Source organism: Strongylocentrotus purpuratus, unplaced genomic scaffold (assembly GCF_000002235.5).
Source record: "Strongylocentrotus purpuratus isolate Spur 01 unplaced genomic scaffold, Spur_5.0 spur5_scaffold_14, whole genome shotgun sequence".
Taxonomy (NCBI): domain Eukaryota; kingdom Metazoa; phylum Echinodermata; class Echinoidea; order Camarodonta; family Strongylocentrotidae; genus Strongylocentrotus; species Strongylocentrotus purpuratus.
In genome coordinates this window covers 13,094,801-13,117,423 of record NW_022145599.1, presented here as the reverse complement: position 1 = coordinate 13,117,423, position 22,623 = coordinate 13,094,801, and the positions used below count along the sequence as shown (strand labels likewise).

Sequence of the window (22,623 nt, the reverse complement as noted above, 5' to 3'; positions counted from 1 at the left end):
GGTGTCAGGAGTGGGATAATGTGATCCATTTTGTGTTGTCCAGGTGACTAATCCTTTGAAATTGACCAGTGGTCAGTTGGGTCAAGTGGTGACCATTGTATGTGTGGTCATCTTGGACTTTCTTGGAATCGGGGTTATAGAATTAGTAATGGAGAACTTGTAAACTAATCTAAATGGCAAATTACATCTTGCTTTTATATGAGAATCCGATTCTGAGCTAAATTCAAATTCTCAAAAGTAAAAATTGAGTGGTTTACTGGTTGTAGAGTGCACAAAATTTGTTTAAGTGATTGCTCAGTACATGTAGGTGCAGTAGGTCCACAAGCCTGATTGTGCATATTGTCTTGCCCCTCCTTTCCTCTCTTCAAATTGTTCTTATCCTCTTTTTATTTTTTATTTTTTATCCACTCCTTCACATTCTTAGTTTCTTTACAAAAAACCACAAACCTCACATAATTCAAATTCAGTTCTCTAAATGTTCTAATGTAAACAAATTTGAATAGAATTATCGAAAAAAGTTGTCCACAATGTTTGTTTAATTTGGCGGCAGGTGGCAGCGCATTCAATCGGTTTCTTGCCGGCTTCTCTAAAAAGAACCAGCCATCCAAGTCCTTGAAAATGTTAAGTGATTGTTAAATCATGCAAAACTCTATTGTAACAGAAAAAAGCATGCACTCTTTTATAGTTTTATTTAGTAAAGAAATACTTTTCAGAGTATTTATAGAGCAGTCTGCTTCTTTCATGGAGAGCAGACAAGGAAGTGATGGGATTTAATGTCAAATATAGAAACTTGGAAATAAAATAATGTATAATTTGTAAGCCATACAAAAGGAGAAGTGATTTAATAGCACCATCCATCTTCATGAAGATATGTGTTTATATGTCACATGTGTTAATGACAAATGAGCAATTGAAAGACCCAGGTTTGTTAATCTATCCCTGATTGTAATAACCAAGCTTTTTATATTAGGTGAAAGGAGCACTAAGTTTTAGTTTTCAAAACCTAAAGAGATACAGCTGACGTTTTAAAAAGAATCCTCAATCGAAGAAGGTGAATAATGAGCAGATAAGTTCCTACATGTACATTTATTTGACCTCTTTAAATTGTATTACTATTGTTCACCATGTCTTATTCTCTCATCATCTCCTTCATTTTGCAATTCAGCAAGGCTGATACTTTCTTGGAAGCTTTATATTTTGGTTTGGGACAAAGTGGAAAGATTGGATAGCGAGGATGGAATTGTGCAGTACCATATAGATACTATCTGTACATGCATTGTCTATAGATGTAGATGCAATCGATATCCACGTTTGTGAAAGTGAAATGACTGGCAGATTTATTTTAATGTCAAAATATATTTCGCAGAATCCTTCCTCACTTCCTTGACTCGTTTCCCCTGCCATAGTTTCATCTCTTTATTTTGTCGGCTCAAACTTCCTCATAGATTTTTTCAGCGATATGATTTGCTTGCAGTTGTTCTCTCACTCAATTCTCCCTGGTATGAGCAGCAAAATGTGCAAGTAGTTCAAAGTTTAGTATTATCAAATGATGAATTATTATCTTTATGTTGCCGATGCCTCGTGGCGAGTCCCCATAGACACTTTTTGTGAAGGGGAAGGGAACTTGCTACCTGCTTCGAGGGGTAATGTTAGGTTCCCTGGGATTGCTAGGTTCTAGAAATAGATGACATTAAAAAGGGGCCAGGTTTAAGCCACACCTGATGAAAGTGATTAGTAGTTTAGTTCATGTATTCAGACAGTGGTCGATATAACATTGTCAGGAGTCTCAGGACAAATGTAACAGGATTTTATGAATTATAGCCAGGAAACAGATCTGTAAAACAAAAGCCAGAACCTTTCATGACCTACGACTTTGAAGACCTACACCTTTCGTGAATTATGATAGGTCTATGGCAATAAACATTCATGAATTGCAAATGATTTGTTTTTCATCATTCTTTTGCAATTCTCTTTATTTCTAAGTTTTTTAGTTGTCGGATTATATTAGAAAAAGATATGTATAGTACATTTAATGATTCATAATGTGGAAATAAAATTTGATACTGCATTGTCTTTACTTTGTTAATAAAGCTAAGACAACCAACTCAAGAAGTAAAAGTTCATATGCTGGGAATGTCTTATTTTGAGTCGGAATAAAGAAAAATAAAACTGATTCATAATGCAACCAAACATGTTGCCCCTTTTATAAAAAATGTTGTAGGCCAACCTGAAATGCTTGAAATGAAAACAACTATTGTAGAATAAATTCTTACTCTGTGGGTCTGTGTGGAAAGACTATATGGGTCCCGCTGTGAATAGGGTCCAGAAGTTCAGGTTTATTTTGGTCTAACAATTCATTCCTTCAATTGTTACATGACGACTGTCAATCACTCTGTACAGGCACAGTCCCGGTAGCTGTTTGTTTTCTTTGATCACAAACTTATGATGTGAATGTTTGCAGACAATACTCTGTTGTTGAGCTGTACATTTGTAGCTTACCCTTTCCTATACTTTCTTATCTAAAGGTTTCCTATCTAGTGGGATGATACTTTCAGCGTGTCCACACACAAAACAATTTATCCCGAAACTCTATAACGAAACGTCGTATAAAGAATCATCGTATAAATTTCAGAGTGTCCACACACAAGAAACGTATGAATAATCATCGTATAAATTCCAGGATGTCCACACACACAAGAAAGTAATCCTGAAACTCTACAGCGAAATGTTGTATAGGTGCGCGGTTTGCTACTGCGGTCATGAAATGGAAGCGGAAATGAGAGGTCTGGTCTCCTTTCGCTCGAGGTCACGTTAAGCCCTGCCCAGTTAGTTACACTAGTTACACTCCCCCTGTCCACACACAACATTTTCCGTGATAAGGCGTGATTAGGCATGATTCTTTATTGAGTTTCAGTTCGAAACGATGCCCAAACCTGCATTTCGTTAGACTAGTTTCGTTATACGACGTATCGTTAGTGAGCGTCCACACACACAATTTTCATCGCAAAACTATCGCGAAACGGTATAGCTAATCATGCTCAATCACGGAAAATGTTGTGTGTGGACAGGGGGTTTGTTACAATTGTTGTTATGCTGGTGACCATATATTCTGTTCACTCTATTTTTCTGCCTTTTGGCTGCCTGTAGTACAGCGTTGGTTGAGGCCATGGTCCATGTTTACACCACCATTGTCAATTTTTTTAGCAAGAGTCTGAGAGCATTCATTTCTCCTTTGACACTGAGCTTCACTGGATCAAATTTGCATAGTTATCAATCACAACCAGAGATAGTTTCATCACTGTTAACGATAAGCAGTATTGTCTTCAGATTTTATTCGACCTACTTCCTTTTCCAAATGATTAAAAATAGATACCAAAATTCTAAGTGTACAGTCAGTTTGACACTTTTTTTGATTTTTTTGGTTGCGTTTTTGTTCAATCTTATTTTCACCTCAGAATATACTCACCACAGAGTATTTGATGAAAAAAATTACAAATTGATACAAAGTTATTTTTTTTGTGTGCATGTTATCTACCGGGTATATGATAGGGCATAGAGTATTTCATACAGATGGATAGGTTATTGATATTTTCATTTTCGTTGCATGCTGTACATGTATGTTATCTTTACCACAGGGCACAAAGTATTTGGCACATACTGATAGATTATTGATATTTTCATTTTCTTTGCATGCTCTTTGCTATCTTTACCCCGGGGCATGGAGTATTCAGTAAATATTGGTAGGTTATTGATTTTCATTTTCCTTTGCATTCTTTATCTTATCTTTACCACAGGGCATAGCTTATTTGATCGAGCACAACCTTCTGAAGGAGACGCAAGAGGAGGTCGCGCAGTTCCTCTACAAGGGAGAAGGTCTGAACAAAACGGCAATAGGAGACTACTTGGGAGAAAGGTTGGTTTATGTGACCCCCTCCCCCCTTCTTTCAGACAAGGAATTAAATTTAACTTTTTGTATTGAAAATTCAAGATATCAGTATGCTAGGCCTATATTTTAAAGGCATAGACCAGCTCTGGTCATGCGATTGCATTGGTGTGTACTGCAAGGTCCTGGAATCATCAAAATATTAAGAATTTTGGCCCAGTCTTGGTAAAGTAACAAGCCTTATACACAGAAAGATGTATATGGGACTACACGATATCTATCCAGGCCGGATCGAAATGGTAATTTACCAAATATATCAATTAGTAGGCGATTTTCCGGCAAAATTTGTATCATAACGTACATGTATTAGTCAAAACACATTCTTTCACATGATTGGTAATAAGAGCTTCCATTTCATTTTTTGAGAGGGTTGCATTTCCAAAATGGGACTATACCTGTAAGTAAACTAATGTTGAAGAATAGCTACACGTACAGACATAATAAAGCTTTTTGTCTGGCACTCAATCAGACTAAATCACAAGAAGGAGCAGAAAGATGGGACATTTATCTACTATTCAAAAAAAATTCTGCGCACAATTTCCCCGAATTTATTTGAGCTGTTTATGATGTTTGTAGCTCTTGGTCTGTGTTTCTAATAAAAATCACAGTTCACTTGTTCTTTTAGTGCTTTGTTAGTCAGTAGATTGCCCAAGCAGATCAGCACTTTAGCAGTACCTCGTTTCTTTTCAAGGTCCAAGCAAACTAGCAAATTTTTATCCTATTCAAACAGATGTGACCATGACTGAGCAAATAGAGCAATTTGTGCTGATCTGTTTTATTCATATACCAACAAAATAACAGACAAGTAGTTTGTGCATTTACAATAGAAATAGTGTATTAGTGTATGTCGCAAGTAAAGATTTATTCAGTTTATTGCCAAATTGGGTAAAGGTATCTTTGTAGCACATTTATTGAATGTTGGTTTACTTGCCTAAATTCTTCTCAAGTAGGGCAAGCATAGTTTAATTTTTCGTGGCCATTCAATGGATGTAAACAGCATTCTGATATCGTAATTGATTATCTTAAGGGTATTGGTTCATGTGCGTCATTCCGAAAACATACAAAATCAAAGATTTCATGAATGTTTGTATTGATATAGGAAAATTACAATCTATTCTTAGTCCTCAGAATGTTAACTGACACAAGTAGATCAATTGCGTTGATACAGTTTAAAACAAAGCTAAATTTGATAGGCGGATAGGTTAACGTCTGATTTCAGGATGATTTATAGTGAGTTTGGAGTGAAGGGTCAAACAGGTATATCAGTATGGACAAGCAAGGGTCAACCAACATGCTGGTAATATCAAATATGACTGACTTCCTGGTTCTTTGACTTGCTGATGACCGTGTCATTATTTTTTAATATTTTGGGTCGAATTTAATAGGTGGTGGCATAGCTAGTAGAGTCGAGGTAGTCATGTCTCCAGAAGTTGATGGGTCAAATTCATGGAGCACCAACATAGAGATTGTATGTTAGAGGGAACCTTTGAGCATGTATACACAGGCGTATCACAACTATCTCTCTAAAAAGGCTATGGATGTTGGGTCCCATACTTTTTGGTCGAATTGTGGTGGCATAGCTAGTAGAGTAGAGGGAGTCGTGTCACTAGAAGTCCTGCACGTTAATGGGTCAAATGAAAGCATGGGCTTATCACAACTATCTCTCTAAATATGCTATGGATGTTGGGTCCATGGTAGGGTAGACGAGAGGTCAGGTTCTAATGACCGTACATGTCAAACTACTCAGAGGTGTCAGCTGCATGAGACAGGTTTCTGGTCTGTCGGCAAACTCTTTGAAGAGTCATGACTGTTTCAGAGAAACATCTTAGGATGCGTGGGGGTAGGAAGAGTGGAACAGAAATAACGCTTCAGTTTATCTGTGTAAAATAGTTTGTTGAGGTATAGAGATGTAACCAATATGACCCCCCCCCCCCCCAAAAAAAAAGAAGAAGAAGAAGAAGAGGAGGAGGAGGAGGAGGAGGAGGAGGAGGAGGAGGAGGAGGAGGAGGAGGAGGAGGAGGAGGAGGAGGAGGAGGAGGAGGAGGAGGAGGAGGAGGAGGAGGAGGAGGAGGAGGAGGAGGAGGAGGAGGAGGAGGAGGAGGAGGAGGAGGAGGAGGAGGAGGAGGAGGAGGAGGAGGAGGAGGAGGAAGAAGAGGAAGAGGAGGAGGAGGAGGAGGAGGAGGAAGAGGAAGAAGAGGAAGAGGAGGAGGAGGAGGAATGTGGGTTGGGGGGGTGCTTTTTTTGTTGTATTGTATTTATTTTCCAATCATATTAAAAAGACAAATAACATATGACATAAGACGAAATGAAACATAACAGAATTAAAAAAAATAAATTACATGTGTATATAGATTGCTTAAAAATGATTGGCTGGATTGCCCGTTCAGTGTCATAAAAATATATGACACTGTTCTTCCTGGGGGTCCAGGTACAATTAAAAGAAACATTACGTAAATAAAATTTTTAAAAATAATGCACAAGCTTTGAAAGAACACAAAAAGGTATTCAGTTTTCTTGTAGAAGATTGTCTGAATGTTTTCCTGTGAATGTTGGTGTTACTTGCTACACAAATGTCTAAATAATGCTAACCTAGTAGGTAAAATATATATTGCATGGGAGAGGCAAATGAGAGAAATAAAGACAAAAGACAAAAGATAACAGAAAGTAAAACCAACAAAATAAAGTGATATTTCCGATGATGCAAAATACCTAATGAGATATGGCACCGGAGATTACCTACAAACAATTTTGCTTGTCATGCTATTTGGCTATTAAAGTGAAACGAGGCTTGTCGTTTCCTTGAAATTTGTTGTTGTTGTATTGATAAATGAACATACTGTACATGTAAACAAATAAAGTGGGAAATACACAGTTCAGAGGTTTTGATGATATGGTTTTAAATGAAAGAGAATCTAAACTTTTGTTCAAATCGAAGAGATATACACTGTAGTAACCGTAAATTTAACCATGACAGTAGACAAAGCATATCAAGCATTGCTCAGCAATTTTTTAGTAGTAGGGAGTTAACCTACGAGTGCAATGAGCGAGAGGCGTTGGATATTTTTCCCCGGGGAGGAAGTGATACAAGCCAAATCACATCAATTTCTTTGACCCTACATCGGAGCTGTAATTGAATTCTGTCGTTGGGTGGATCGGTTTTCCCGTGCAGGACACGTAGATTCACCTCCGCAACTCCTCCCCCTTCCCATCATTCCTTAGTCAATCAGGAATACATTTATTATCCTCTGTGGGATGGACATTATAATGTGATCAACATTGTACACATATTTTGCATCACATAGATTTACATCTGAAATCCTAAATATGAAATGCTACAAACAACTGAACTGCACATTTTATAGAGAATTCCTTTTTCCTTTGACCCAAACAATAATTTCAAATGCTGTTTGTTAGAGGGGAGCTGATCTTTTTAAAAATCACTCATGATGCTGCTGCTGAAAGCCAGGAGAAATTTAGCTTGTGTACATTTAGACATTGTTAACACTATAATACAGAGGATAATTATCAAACTTTTGTTTCCTTAAAAAAAAAATGAATATCAAACTCTACTCTCAATTGACTTCATAGGGGATGAAAGTACATGGTTACTGTACCTTGTGAGACATTGAAATCTTTTCAATACATTAATACAAACTGAAATTCAGTCTACTTTACAATTGCCTGCTTTCACAATGCAATAAAAAGTTCTGTCATGAAGAAAAGATTTCTCAAATCACCCTCCCCTCCCCCACATGGAGAAACCACAATGGGACATCAACAGGAAGATTCGGTAGACAAAAGAAATAGACACTATTATCTCCCATCTACTCTGATCTACGGCCCCTTTGGTTTCATATATGAAATAATATATGCTTTCTGTGGTTTAGCGTGCTTTGGTTACGACCATGGAAAATGTAATGAATGTTCACCCCCCTTGTTAAAGCGGTAATTGTATACCCGGTGTGTCAATTTCAGTATCAACGAGGACAAGCTGCCCCCAGGGGCTTCGTGACGCTCTCCCAGATGAAACAAACGGTCGCTCCCAAATCTACCCCAGTCTTTTTATCCAGTAGCTATCAAATTATGCTGCTAAGTGCTATGCGGATTATTGTCTATCAACTTTTGTATTTAATGTGCCATTATCGTATTTCATTTTATTAGCAAATTTCAGTTGTTTTATGGTCCAGGTAGTGGGCATTAGTAAGAATTACCCACACAAGGTACCTCTCAACCTATCATTTGATTAGAATCCACGTCATCATCTTATAATACTAAATACATGTATGTTGTTTATGGTAATTAAGTTTGTGCATGCTCTCAATCTGCAATATTACTACTAAAATGTCAAATTACATGTATGCATACAAAAGTTAATTAAAATATTGACAATATTTAGTTAGGGTGTATTTTTTGTCTGCCGGCATAAAGAATGTTTTGAGGAGAACTTATTTAAAAACTATTTTTGTCCCTCTCATTCTCTTTCATTCTAAGACCTGTTCGAGGCTAATTAAAATATTATTTTATTTGTTCTATTTGATTTTTGTGTATCAGCCTGAACTACCGGTAATGTAGTTTTTTAAAGAAGTGCTTAACTTTGTTTTCTTTTGTTTTTGTTTTTGTTTACAGGAAAGACTTCAATATAGCAGTGTTGGAATCATTCGTAGCTCTCCATGAGTTCAAAGACATGATCCTGGTACAGGCTCTAAGGTAAATATTAAGCCATTTTGATAGACATTTCACAGAGACATCTCAAAGATATACTTCATCGAATAGGATTTCATGAAGTTCCGTGTTCTGTATGGAATCCGTTGTAAATGTAGTTCACCATGTTATCAATGCATTGATTACATGCATCATGTTACCAGGAAATTAACTACACAACACAAGCTGTCCTTGGCACATTAAAGATCTGTGATCTCCTCACAAAAAATAACGTCCACCATTGAAGTGTTTGGCACTCATAATAACTACGTAACTGTACAATACCCAGTGAAGTATTTCAGTCATATGGATTCTGTCAGATGCAACCTATCCATATTCTAGAATGATAGAATGCAGATGTCTAAATTCATGGTAGTATTAAAAGTAAACTTGAAATCAAAAGCTGGTGTTCACATTGCGTGGCAGAGGAAAAAAAGCGTTAAGCAGTTGACATAAATGTAGGAGACATTATAAATACAAGCTCTTAGCTCACCATTTGAAATCAGTGTATTCTGTGTGTGCATAGTATTACAAGGAAATGAACACCATATTTCCATGGAACAGATTTTCATTGGCGAATTCTGAAGCGGTTCGAGAAGTATAATGTTAATTTTGCAAAACTTTGACGGGATAGGGAGTTTTTGCATTCATTTTCTACATCTTCCTTGTTTAAATTTATAATAAATCAAGAAGAAATTGGGAGGAGGAGGGGGGGGGGGGACTTCAGCTTTCCCAATCCCTCTTCCAGAATCAATGTTGATGTCATCTTTTATGTGTTATGACCCTGAACATGACTTCAACATGAATTCTGTAACTTAAGATCTACAGGACTCATATGTCTTCTATGCCTTGTCATGTTACATACTCATTATATCCATGTTTGTTTATGTGTATTATACCGCAAGGAATATGAGGCCATATGGCTCTTGTCAATTGCAAGCTTTCAATACTCAAAAGATGATAAAATACAGAAGTCCTTTGGGGGACGTGATAAACATGCGAACCTTATTACAAAGTCAAATGCAAGATGTTTTATTCGCCAGACAGCAATAAAATATAATTCAGTGAGTGTGTTTGTAATTTGTTCAATATACTGGATGCCAATACACATTCACTCAATCAGAAATCAAATCCTTATGTTTAGCTTTTGCGTCACACATTTTTATTGATTTATTCGTCTGTGCCAAGAAAAAAATAGTTTAGCACAGTGTTCATTGTAGCTTTGCAAGTTTGCAATATAGTGCACAAGCTCTTTAATTTCTCCCCTTGATAAGTTCTTACAAAGTTACCAGTTCAATTTGTTATGAGAAGTGTTGGCTCATTTTCTTGCTCTAAACCATGGACAGGAAAACAAAAATCCACAAACTAATTGTTTTGCTGTAGACCCCCAATACTGAGACGAAACAAAAATCTACAGAATCAAATTATAGTTGTCACTTTTTCTTTGTCACTTTTTCTTTATCCCTCTTTTGGCACATCACAACAAACAAGATATTTTTGTCTGTTCTTGAGAGGGCCTCTAATTATCAGTCTCATCTGGCTATTTTGTACCCTTAGCCCCTTATGCATAAGGTCAATCGGCAAATTGGCATCACCTCTGACGGAGAGTGTGACTGATTACTCAAATGCGGTGATTTTGGAACATTTTTGTGCAATATTGATGTTGATCAGTTACGCTCGACAAGGACTTGATTTCTTTTTTGACCTTCCTTATGAGAGATGGTTGCGTCTGATATGAGCTCGTTACTAGGCCAGCTGTCTGTGTATTTGATGAGAAATTATCTATATAGATGATCGCCTGAGTCAACGGGTCAAAATTACTCATTTATCCTTCAAGCTTTTCATGACTTAGATGTAATGCATGTACAGTATAGCAACATATATTGCTTAGATATATTATAATGTATTTTTACTTAAAGTGATAACTTTACCTCTTTGTAATTTGATAAATATGTACAAGCTGGGATATCACAACCAGAATTTTATAGGAAAAGGTAAATTCTGAAATGAATAGCAAGAAAAGTTTGATGTTTACTTTTTTTTCTTTCTTAATCAACAATTTCTGCTGATAAAAATGTAATGCTTTACATCATAACTACTACATGAATTGAATCTAATATAGAAATTGGTAGTGAACAACAATGCTCTGAAGAGAAATGGCATTACTCATGTACTCTGTTGATGTTTCATAGCATTTTCTAATGCCAAACACATTGGACTTATCTCTTTATTCATTGAGAGTATTTCTCTTGCTTTCTTTGTTTCTTGTGTGTTTCCAGGCAATTCCTGTGGAGTTTCCGCCTGCCTGGAGAGGCGCAGAAGATAGATCGTATGATGGAATGCTTCGCTAAGCGCTACTGTGAGACCAACCCAGGTGTCTTTGAATCAACAGGTACACATTTTTATCTGTAAATAATCATCTGACAACATCCTATTTTAAAGATAAGTTGGAGACCAGTTTCAGCTATCACACCTATATGAAAGATTGTCTATATCTGTACTAAAGGAGGGTTGTTCAGCTAAAAAAGGGCGGTAATTTTGGTCTATAAGTTTTTTAGAAGGGCTACATGGCCTAAATCGTCATTTTGCATGTGTCTCATTTTTCTTTATAACTTGTAGAGCGGGATATGCTTGTAAAATGTATAGAAAAGTCTGCTTTTCTTTCTGAATTACTCTTCAAGATGATTGTGACTGGTGATCCTTTCTTCTCTTTCATCCAGATACATGTTATGTGTTATCGTTTGCCATCATCATGCTGAACACCAGTCTGCACAACCCCAACGTGAAGGATAAACCCACGCTAGAGAGGTTCTTCCACATGAACAGAGGTATCAACGAGGGAGGCGATCTACCAGAAGACCTTCTAAAGGTATTCCTAGCATTCATGCCAACAACTTAACATTGTAGTACTTAAAGGGAGTGTAGCATGACGAGACTGTGTCTATCCCATGGCCTCACTCGGGGCTAATCAGGTATAATACAACTACGGACAACGCGACCGCAGTATTCACGTGCGTGCAACATACGCGAAACCGAAGTGTGTAGAGAACTCAGGAACACAAGCGCGCTGACCGTTAATGAAGTCCATTTGTTTAAGTGCAGTTGTCCAAAAGAAGTCGTGGATGGCGTTAACCAGTATTTGCCATGCTACACCCCCTTTAACTCGTCATCTGCAGCTTTGAGCTCTTGCTCCATCTGGATTTACATTACCAAATCTATATCTCTTTCTGCCATCTTTCATTTTCAAGATGAAACGGTCAGATTTCATGTGCTCTGTCTCCCAATTACCTTTTTTCTATCCTTTTCTTTTACCCACATGCTTCTTTCTGTCGATATCTCCATTTTCTTCTCTGGCTCTCTTTCTCCGACTCTTTCCCTTCATCTTGTAACTTTCTATGTCCGTCCATTTTTTTTGGGACTCTCCTTCTCTATAAATTCTTTCTCTATAACACTTTTATTCACATCTCTTGCCTCTCCCCATGTCTGTCTGTCTCTGTTTCTGTCTTTTACACACACTCTCTCTCTCTCTCTCTCTCTCTCTTTCTTTCTCTCTTTGTCTTTGTCTTTGTCTTTGTCTTTCTCTCTCTGTCTTTCTCTCTGTATCTCTCTGTATTTTTGTCGGTTTGTCCTCTCTCTATCTGCCTCTCTCTCTATCTGCCTCTCTCTCTCTATTTGTCTGTCTCTGTCTGTCTGTGCCTGTGTCTCTCTACCCCCCCCCCCTCTCTAGTTCTTTCTCCTTCTATCTGTAATACACTTGCCCCTCCCCACCCCACTTCATTTTGGCAGTAGCATAGCCTGTGAATTATGCTTGATCATAGTGACATTCTCATTCTCATTCTCTCTCTACAAGTATTACTGACACCTTGGGTTTCATCCAAGATGGAAGATTGGGACACAATCAATCTCTCTTGGCTCATGATTCTCTCAAAGCTTCTCTAGATAAAGTCATTTTTATTTTAAAAAGGGAAGAAAATCACAGCACGTGATCTAGTGACACATCTTCTACCGTAATTAAACTCTTTACTTTAACCCTGGACCAACAACCGATCCTACCCCTAAACATAAAACCTAACCTGAGATCCGGTTAAAACCCTAACCCTTTATCAAAATATAGCCTGTAGCAAATGTCGCGGAAGCAAAAATATTAGATCATCAAAATCATCAAAAAATCTCAATTTGTATTTGTTCATAAGAAATAACCTTGTTTTAGAATGAATCAAATCTTAATCTGTATTACACAAGAGAGTGATCTTCTCCAGTTTAGAAAAAAACAGAAAATGTATTGAATGAATGATTGATTGGGTGATTGATTGATTGATTGATTGATTGATTGATTGATTGATTGATTGATTTTTATTTGCCAAGTTTCCAACATACAACAATATACAAGAATAACAGATCAAAATTAAGTCAGCTTGAACAGGATAGCCCACGAAAGCTCGTGAGCTTATTTTCAGTGGGGTCCCTAATGATAATCTTAATGATAATCTAAACATCTGGCCTTGTACTTCGAGATGAAAGTGGTTGACGTGAATTGATTACCTTCCGATTTCTCATTCATTCCAACCCACATCCTTCCTTTGAATGTTATTCCTGAAAGGGGAAAAGTTTGGCGCAATCCCGAAATTGTAGGTCTTATCACCGACGTTTGGATATCCACGTGATGTCATGATTTTATCTTGGGACAAACCACTCGAAGGATGGAGGGAAAGGATGTTAGCTAAGGAGGGGTTGCTCCGATACAAACAAATTGTTAAAATGGACATTAAAAATAATTTACCGGTAATCACTTTTGTGTGCTCCCTGATTCAGCAAAACCTTGTTTTTTTTTATAAGATACACATTTTTCACAATATGCATGATTGTGAAAGTATCTATTTGAGGAGGTGTGAAGTGAATGGTTTTCATTATGTATTTCACTAGTTCCTTTTCATCTTGCACCTTTTTCATCTCAGTCAAACCAGGAATAGTCTGTAGGAAGAGTCATGCTCATGGTGAAATTAATTACACACACACCTCAGTTCTCAGTTAAATAAGGAAACACCCCTCTCTCTAATAATAGATCTTACTTTTGGCTATGTCTGAGAGCACAGGTGGAGGAAACCACTTTGGCACAGAGGGGTGTTCACCTCATCCTGTGGGATTATAATCATTTTTTTTAAAGGTGTATTGTCTAGCTTTCCCCAGGAACACCCCTGTACTCTGGGGCTTCCCTTGTGAAACCAAGGAGGGAAATGAGCGCCAGTCCTTCTGGCCAAATGTAGCACCTAAACCAGACAAGAATAAACCATCATTTCTTGCTCCTCACCTCTCGCTGATTATCTGTCATCGATTGACCCTTGTTCCCCCCCCCCTTTTTTTTCTTTCCTTCTTTTTCTCTTTCTCTTTGCTTTCCTTTTCACTTTTCTCTTTCTCTTTTCGCTTTCTCTCTTTCTCTTTTCTCTTTTCTCTTTTCTCTTTTCTCTTTTCTCTTTTCTCTTTTCTCTTTTCTCTTTTCTCTTTTCTCTTTTCTCTTTTCTTTTTCTCTTTCTTTTTCTCTTTCCCTTTCTGGACTATATGAATAAAGTCTTTGTAACATCTATTTATAAGTGGTATGATTTTTGTTGTTGTTTTGTTTGCTTGTTGAAAGTTTCCTGCAAACTATTCATATGGTTTGCAGGTTTCTTCTAACACCCCCTGCCCAATTCTTTCCCTCTTTCTCTTTGCTTTGCTTTTCTCTTTTCTCTTTCTGTTTTTTCTTTTCTCTTTCTTTTTCCCTTTCTCTTTCCCTTTCTCGACTATATGAATACAGTCTTTAAAACATCTCTTTATAAGTGGTATACATTTTGTTTTTTGCTTGTTGAAAGTTTCTTGCAAACTATTTATCTAGGCCCCATTTCACAAAACTTGTCATCAGTGACAAATGACAGATTTTGTTATAAACTAGTGAAATCCTTGATTCTGATTGGTTATCAGCAGATTTGTCACTGATTTTGTCATTTGTCATTGAATAAAAGCTCTGTGAAATGGGTCCATGGTCTGCAGGTTTTCTTCTAACACCGCTTGCTCGATTCAAAACATTGTTGCCATGTCCCTGAAATTAATCAACGCATCTCTTCTTCACTATTTTCTTTTTTGTAGAGCTTATATGAGAGCATCAAAAACGAACCGTTCAAGATCCCAGAGGATGATGGGAATGATTTGACGCACACCTTCTTCAACCCTGACAAAGAGGGCTGGTTGATGAAGCAAGGTAAGATTTCCGTCTCAAATTCAAGACGAATGATGAGGATTATCAGGGTTAGAATCACTCCAAATTTGAAATTCTTTACATCCTCCTCCAAAAAATATGTTGTTTAAATATCTTTATCATTTATTTATCACAAGATGATTTATTTATAATTTTTTGTTGTTCAGTGACACCATTTTGTTGATTTATCATCCAAGTTAATTGTTTTTAGAGTTATTCATCATTTATTATGTAGATATATTGCATGCTTTTAAAACTTATTCAGTTACACTTCACTTGATAGTCTCCCAAACTATAACAAAATGTGAAAAAAGGAGTATTTTTATATGCATTGCCACACTTAATTCCTGAGAAATATGCATATATAATATATAATATATTTTATTGCTGACATCAATTACTCACTAAATCTTTATATTCAGATTTCACAATAAGAAGACAAAATTATTGCTTCTATGATATATTATCCATGATTAATATTAACAAGACAGTGGTGAGAGGAATTCAAGTAAAAAATAAAACTGCTTCAATTAAATTTGATCCGTAGATATCTGGAGAATGGTTTGCAGTGATTCCTACTAACCAAACAAATCATATTCATCATTTTTTAACCACTTTCACTGTAGAAAGTCATCTCCTAAATTATATATACCAATGATGTTTCATTTTGTGATTACAACAATCTTTTGTGAGTCTTCTGGAATGTACCTGATGTGTTTTTGTCCCCAAATTCTAAAGTGGTCCATTTGAAAGTTTGATTTCAAGTTTTGGGATTAGTTATGACAGGGAGACCCTCAATTTGTAACAGTAGTAAAACAAAATTATCTTTTAAAAAAAAGGGGAAAGAAAAGAAAAGAAAGCCCCCATAACTGATTGAAATTTAAATCGCAAAAATTGCAGTTGTAATCTATTTCTAGCAGTAATGTTTTTCAATTGAAAAACTAACAAATACAATTGATCCTAACAACCGCACAATAGAAAACATGTGTTGGATTCCCTTTGTACTATTATACAGCAAAAAGTAATTCAATGTTTCTAAAAAAAGGGTATGTTTTGGCCATAAAAATGTTTGAGCTATCAAAATTATCATCAAATGACATTTTTCAGGGGGATTTTAGGGAAGGTAAGATCTGGGGAAACAGAAAGAAACAAACACAGAGCAAGCCAGTTAGCAAATTGGCAACTCCTTTTCCGGTCTGATGCATTGTTCTTGAAAGCTCTCACTTCCTAGCTTCCTCGTTCTATTCAGCTTATTTCCTGACAGTATTTAAAGAGAAATAAAGAGAGTAAAAGAGTTATGGGTTATTAGATGACAGATTTTGGCACCTAGTAGTACCGGGAAACACTTGTGCTGCTCTCAAAATAGTTCTGTTAAAGGTAGAAAACTAGCAGAAGTAACAAACTGAATCATTTTGCAGTTGATATAAGTAATCAGGATAATTTCTGTAACATATTGCAGTTGGCTTTTAAGTTGCTAATGCACTATTTGAATTACAATAAGTACACACTAAGCACGAGAAGGTTAGGTTGGGCCCAGTCCCTATGTGGTGCAAATAATACGGTTTGAAATGGGTTGATCATGTGCAATGCAGTGCAATGTGTTACATGCATTATGTGTATAAATACAGGCAACCAGACTGAATATAAATCAATTTTCATCAGAAATTTTCTCTCATTCTAAATGTTGCATGAGATGATCCACTTTTTATATCAGATTAGATTAGAGATGATACTTTTTAAAAATGTAGCCCCTTGCTACATGACATGTACATGTGACTTTCTGGCATTTTGGACTCCTTTTTCCCATACATTTTCAAAGTCAAAATTAGAATGTGTTTCAGTTGCATGGAACAATCCATTTTTTTCATAACTTTTACACAGGAATTAATTTGATTATTCTGGGGGTCATTACAAGACATTTCATTTTTAATTCAGTTAAGAAGAAACTTTTAAAAACAACACAATATTATGTTTTGATTTCATTACTTTCTCATACATTTTTTAAGGTTTTGCTTTTGACATAACAACCAAAAATTATGTTTTGATTTTGGGTTACTTTCTTATTCATTAAAGCTTTTGCTTTCGACATTTTGCTAACAATAACATGTTGGTATTGAATTTTCTTTTCCGTCATTTGTAGCAATTGCAACATAATGAATTGTTTATATATTCAAAATTTTACAAATAGAATATAGACATTGCATTCTTTTGGATTTCTCAAATGGGATCTTGATTTTAGGACAATAATTGATTGAAACAAGTTTATTAATTGTCCAGAAAATGATTCCCTACATTATTCACCAATTATGACTTTTTCTTCCTCTCTCTTCTCTGCATACATGTTTCTCTTTCCTTTTTCCCCAACTCGTTTATTGCCTGCCTGCGACCCACATGCATACCTACACACATTTGCATGTGTGGTGGTTCCCTGTCTTAATTTTTTGGGGTGCGGTGTGACAACCCTTAGGAGGTCAGTGCATTACCCACAATGCCGTTTTACCGCGGATTGTGATTTACCTTCCTCTCTCTTCTCCTCTCTCTTCTGTTTGTTGGTTTTTGCCGGAAACTTTTGACGATATCGTGACTTGCAACGTGTTCGTGTTTGTTTTTTTGTTTTAATCGTTGGGTGCGAGGGAGCATGTTATTAATCTTCTCGTTTTCATCCAAACTCTCTTCTTTGCCTTTGTGTTTTGTTTTACTCATCATCTTTATGCATACTTTTTAAAATCGCTCTGTCAAAAAAATTGAAGAATAATAAGCCCTTGATTAGTCTGTTCCTAAGCCCTTTTGTTCTTTTTGCTAGCTTCTCAACTTCAGTTATTTAATTTTGCTCATTTCACTTTTGTTTTCTCACCCTTTGATTCCCTACACCATTTGTTTTACATTCTCTGTTTTTCCGCCTTAGAAAGAAAAAAGTAGTTATCACTCTTTGCTCTTCACCACCATCTTTATTTAATTTCTGGGTGCATGCTGTGATTAACAAAGTGGTGATGGGATGAATTCATTTAATTATTTTTGCAACTGCATCATATGATTTCTTTTCAGTTTTATTTTGAGTTCTTATGATGCACAGGAAGTTATTTGACATCATTGAGACTTTAATAATTTAATATAAAAATAGAGGTGCATATACATTTAGAAATGGTATAGATTAATTTGTTTCTAAAGTTACAGTTAAGACAAATGTTCTTGTATTAAAAGTGTTTTGGTATCGTAGTCCAAGCTGAAATGATGTTCATTGTCATGTTAACATAAGATGTTTTAATGTTGTTGTAATGATATTTAATATCTGCAATCTGCATTGAAGTGATGTAGTGTTTGTTTAACAAAGTCCAATAAACAGATGAGGTGTATCAAAATTCCAGTATGATTTGATAAGACTTTACACTACTCATGTACATGTATATCAATTTGTACATCAACACAAACGTTTTATCATGATATATGATGTTTATTTTGACAAAAGAGTTCTTAAAGATCAAATGTTTGATTATTAAACTGAATTTGAATAAGATAAGGCATGTAAGATAGTGTATGACATATCATATATCTGTAATGCATATGGTAACAACTTAGATTTTAAAGGTAAAGATCAGTTCTGGTCATGCGATTGCATTGTGAAAGAAATGGTGTGGAATCGATCAGAAAAGGTTGATCATCTAGCATATAAGTATTGGTGTGTACTGCAAGGATCTGGAATCATCAAAATGATAAGAAATTTGGCCCAGTCTTGGTAAAGTTACAAGCACTGTACGCAGAAAGATGTATATGGGACTACGCGACACTTGCACGATATCTATCAGGTCCAAATTTATCAATTAGTAGGCGGTTTCTCGGCAAAATTTGTATCATCACATATTAGTCAAAACATATTCTTTCACATATTGGTGATAAGAGCTTCCATTTCATTTTTTGAGAGGGGGGGGGGGGGTTCCAAAACTGGTCTTTACCTTTAACTTCAAATGTGCATACATGTAGTATGTATGGTTCAAAGCTTCATATAAAGAGAGACACTTGGTTGGCTTTCTGATGATTTGAAAAGTGCCAGAATCGATGCAGACGAGACGAGATGGGATATTGTAGCAATCAATCGTCACGACAACCGTAAGACAGTTTCGCCGATGACGTCATGCCACCTTGTTTCCTGTTTGTTAATATCCAGCCAAATTGCACACAGAAAAAAACAGATGTTCTATTGACAAAGTTAATGATGGATGAGAAGAATTGTCAGTACGTAGGCACATTCATTCGCTCTCTTAAATCTTACACGCCATATGAAATGTAGCAAAGAGAAATATAAGATTTTTTTCCAGTTCATTGGAAAATCTACAATCCAGGAAATAAAAAAAAAATGCTCCAATGAGCTGAAAATATCTCATAAAATTTTAGATTTCTCTTCGCTACATTTCCTATGTAGCAAAATATAAGATTTGATGATATATTTTCAGCTCATTGGCAACATTTTTTATTAGCTTTCTAAAAGAAAAGGTTTTAGGAATCTACCATCCAGGAAGTGCAAAAATATGCAAGCAGTATAAAAAATGTGTCATATTTTGACGCCTTTGTGAAATTTGTAAAGCTGCCTAGAGTTTGGCAAGGAATTATTCAGAGGAGAAACTGAAGAAGGGCATATTGTCTGTTTGGAGCCAGAAGGGCGTTAACTCATAATCTTTAAAGGGATCGTTTAACAATGTTAAATCTGAGATACACGGCCCTACGTGTTATCAGTGTCTGTGATATGGTGTGATATTGAAGCCCTAAAAAAATTGCGCTTCAAAATGATCAAGAAGTGCCTCAAAAAAGTAAAAATCTTTGAGTGACCGGTTTTACCATACTCGTTTTCCCCAGTAGACTGTAGTGTTATGAAAACCATCAGGCAAACGGTTTTCAAAGTTTGTAATTCCAATCATAAATATCTTGATAATCAGACAGGCGATCGGCTTGTAAAAGTCATGGGGTTCTCCTGACTGACCTAAAGGTTTATAATTATCATTGCATCATGAGCTAAATCCAGAATTTTGTTTCAGAATCTGAGACAAAGTTACCGGATCCCTTTAATACAGAGCTAACTCCCTTCTGCCTCCAAACATGATATGGAATAAAGAAGGCCAATTTGCAATTGTCAGAGAACGGCTAATTTTGTTTTTGGCAGGGGAGGGGGGAGGGGGGGGGGGGGAGAAGAAAATGCCAAGGGGTTGGATAGTGACAAAGAGAAAGTGATTGCAACTCTGTCAAATTAAAATTGTCTTGATGACGAGTCTAGAAGTTGTGAACTGTCATTTTAAAACAATGGCTTAGTCACTACATGATAACAATGATAAAGTGATTGGTTGGTTGATGTATTGTGGACATGTGTTCGATTCTTTCGTTCTATTCATTCTCGCAGTTGGGGAGCCTCTGAATATACTGCTCTACAGTTTACCACTATCACTTCCTGGTGTTTTCGTAGCATAAAATATAGATGAAATGTATCTATATGATAATGAAAATGATTCGAAACAGAGCCCACGCATTTATAGCCAAAGATACCCTTTTCAAAACATGATTTTGACAACTGTAAGTACTTATGAAAAGCGAATTTGATCATGGGTGTTGCTCTTATATAAAATGTGCGGGTAATTTTCTAATGTCATGAACTTGTGAATTTATGAGCGTTTCTTGTCACTAGTCCTTAATGGGATCTGTTCCGTGATATTGCCTGCATTTCTTAGCAATGACCAGAAAAGAACCTTTCCAGGTTCACTAGCAGGTAAAGTGGCTTCTTGCGGACGGGTTAAGACGTCCTTAAAAACTTGAGTATAGATTATTAAGAATCCGTAATTTACACTGGTAAACAGGGTAATCTACATGGGTAAAATCAGAATGTACGTCGGTAAAGTGGCTTCTTGCGGAGGAGTTATGACGTCCTAAAGATATTGAGTAGATTGTTTAGAATCTGTAATTAACACTGGTAATTTACACTGATGAAGTGGTATATTTACAAATTTGACACGGTAAAATCAGAATGTTCATACAAGTACATGTAGGTAAATTGTGAACAGTAACAGTTCATTCACTGTGACATCTCTAGCTTCAGCTTTACAGCTTCTTTCTTTATTAAAAATCTATTCATGTATCTATAAATTATGTACTTGATATCAACAAATGTTGATTAATTTTACCCTAATTTTAAAGGGGAAACTAATCACAAGTTATATTTATATGCATATATATTAATTTGTGCAAAGTGTTTTGTTCTTTGCACTTAATCAACTGAAGAAAAAAAAGGTTTAAGAAATGATATTAAAATAGAAATTGTAATTGTCCTTGTGAAACCTATGAGTAACTCAGTCTCAATGGTGTAAACTGCTATTATGTTTTGTATTATTAATTTGTTTTGGTTTTTGCATTGCATTCTAAAGCAATATTTGTTTGATATGTAAATTCTGTTTTTTAATTTTGAATGGAACTTAAAGAGTTGGTAGAAAAGGTTTGTGAACTGTGCCAAACACACACTAATCAATCTGACTTTATGTAGTTTATGACACTATTTTGGTGAATGGGACAATCAGAATAAGTTACCAAATGATAAATTATACAATCTCAACAGAAAAGATTTAAAATTGATCACAAGCTTTCTCCCAACTTTTGGTCAGAGAAAATAACTTGTCAGTTATGCATCATAACAATATCATGTCTTTCTGATTTCTGTTTCATTATTCTCCTTGTCATTTGATAATCTTTGACAACTATTTGGAACACTAGAGAGATGATACATTTAAATCCTTTCAAATTTTACTCAAACATGATTTCTTCTTGAATGTGGTCATGGTAGGATTGCTTAGTGTGTGCAATATACAGGGTATGTCTCTAAAATTCCTGGTACTAATCTGTTTGATATTTGACATGTTTTGTCAGATTAATTGTTATCAGTGAAGCATGCCTTAAAATTTCTTTCCTAATTAAGTTAATTCTTTAAATAGTTTATTCTTAGTTTATCATTTTTATTTTAGTGAGTGTACTAGGATTCTTATGATTTATAATTTTTTTCTTCAGTTTATGAGATACTCCTGATTCTCTTTCTTGCATCGTGAAAATATTTTATTTTGGTATGGCAATTAGCATCATGTTAGCTTGGACTTGTAGAAATAGAAGAATTTGAGTATAAATAAGATGTATTATAGATATGCATGATAGATGAAAATTATGAAGGACTTTGTAAGGTGTCACCTTAACATATTTACAAATTTTCAGGTTCTATTTGCTCAGAGTTTAATCAAGTATTGCCTCATCATCCGGCAAAAGCCAGAAGGGCGTTATCTTGTACCATTTTTCCAAAGTCTTAACATCCCCTTTGTCTTTCAACCTACGTTTTTTGGTAAAGTTGATATCGTCCTTTTTTACTTTGGAAACAGACAGCAGTTGAATTTATGTATAATTTTTCTTTGCCCAGCTTTGATGCAATTATTATTTTTTTTTAATGCAGTGTGTAGTTGTAGAAATAAATTCCCTTTTCATTTTTTAAAATCTTGTAAAAAAAAAAAAATAGCCAAGCATTGATCATCAAAATGCTTTGGTGGGACTATGCCAAGTCAAACAATATCAAAATCTCAATTTCATTAACGTTTGTTGTGTTCTATGAAAATGTTTTCATTGATAACAGGGGTCTAACACTTGTGAATATAATGTACATGACCAACAAAATTATCAATGTTCATTGCAATTCTGTGATGAGAATGCATTCTCAATTCAATTAATCATGAATATCAGG

General features: G+C 35.7%; 1 protein-coding gene across 3 annotated transcripts in view; it reads left to right on the top strand.

Annotated features, from left to right (window-relative positions):
* The window catches only part of LOC575902 (cytohesin-1), a 64,176-nt gene that overhangs the window by 25,126 nt on the left and 16,427 nt on the right, over window positions 1–22,623 (top strand). For 2 of the 3 annotated variants that reach the window (XM_030984235.1, XM_030984236.1), the window contains exons 5-9: window positions 3,795–3,913; window positions 8,570–8,650; window positions 10,924–11,036; window positions 11,365–11,513; window positions 14,765–14,877. In XM_030984235.1, the coding sequence (XP_030840095.1) occupies window positions 3,795–3,913; window positions 8,570–8,650; window positions 10,924–11,036; window positions 11,365–11,513; window positions 14,765–14,877 (575 nt within the window). The remainder of the gene's footprint in view (window positions 1–3,794; window positions 3,914–8,569; window positions 8,651–10,923; window positions 11,037–11,364; window positions 11,514–14,764; window positions 14,878–22,623) is intronic. The other variant, XM_030984234.1, reaches the window with a different exon arrangement.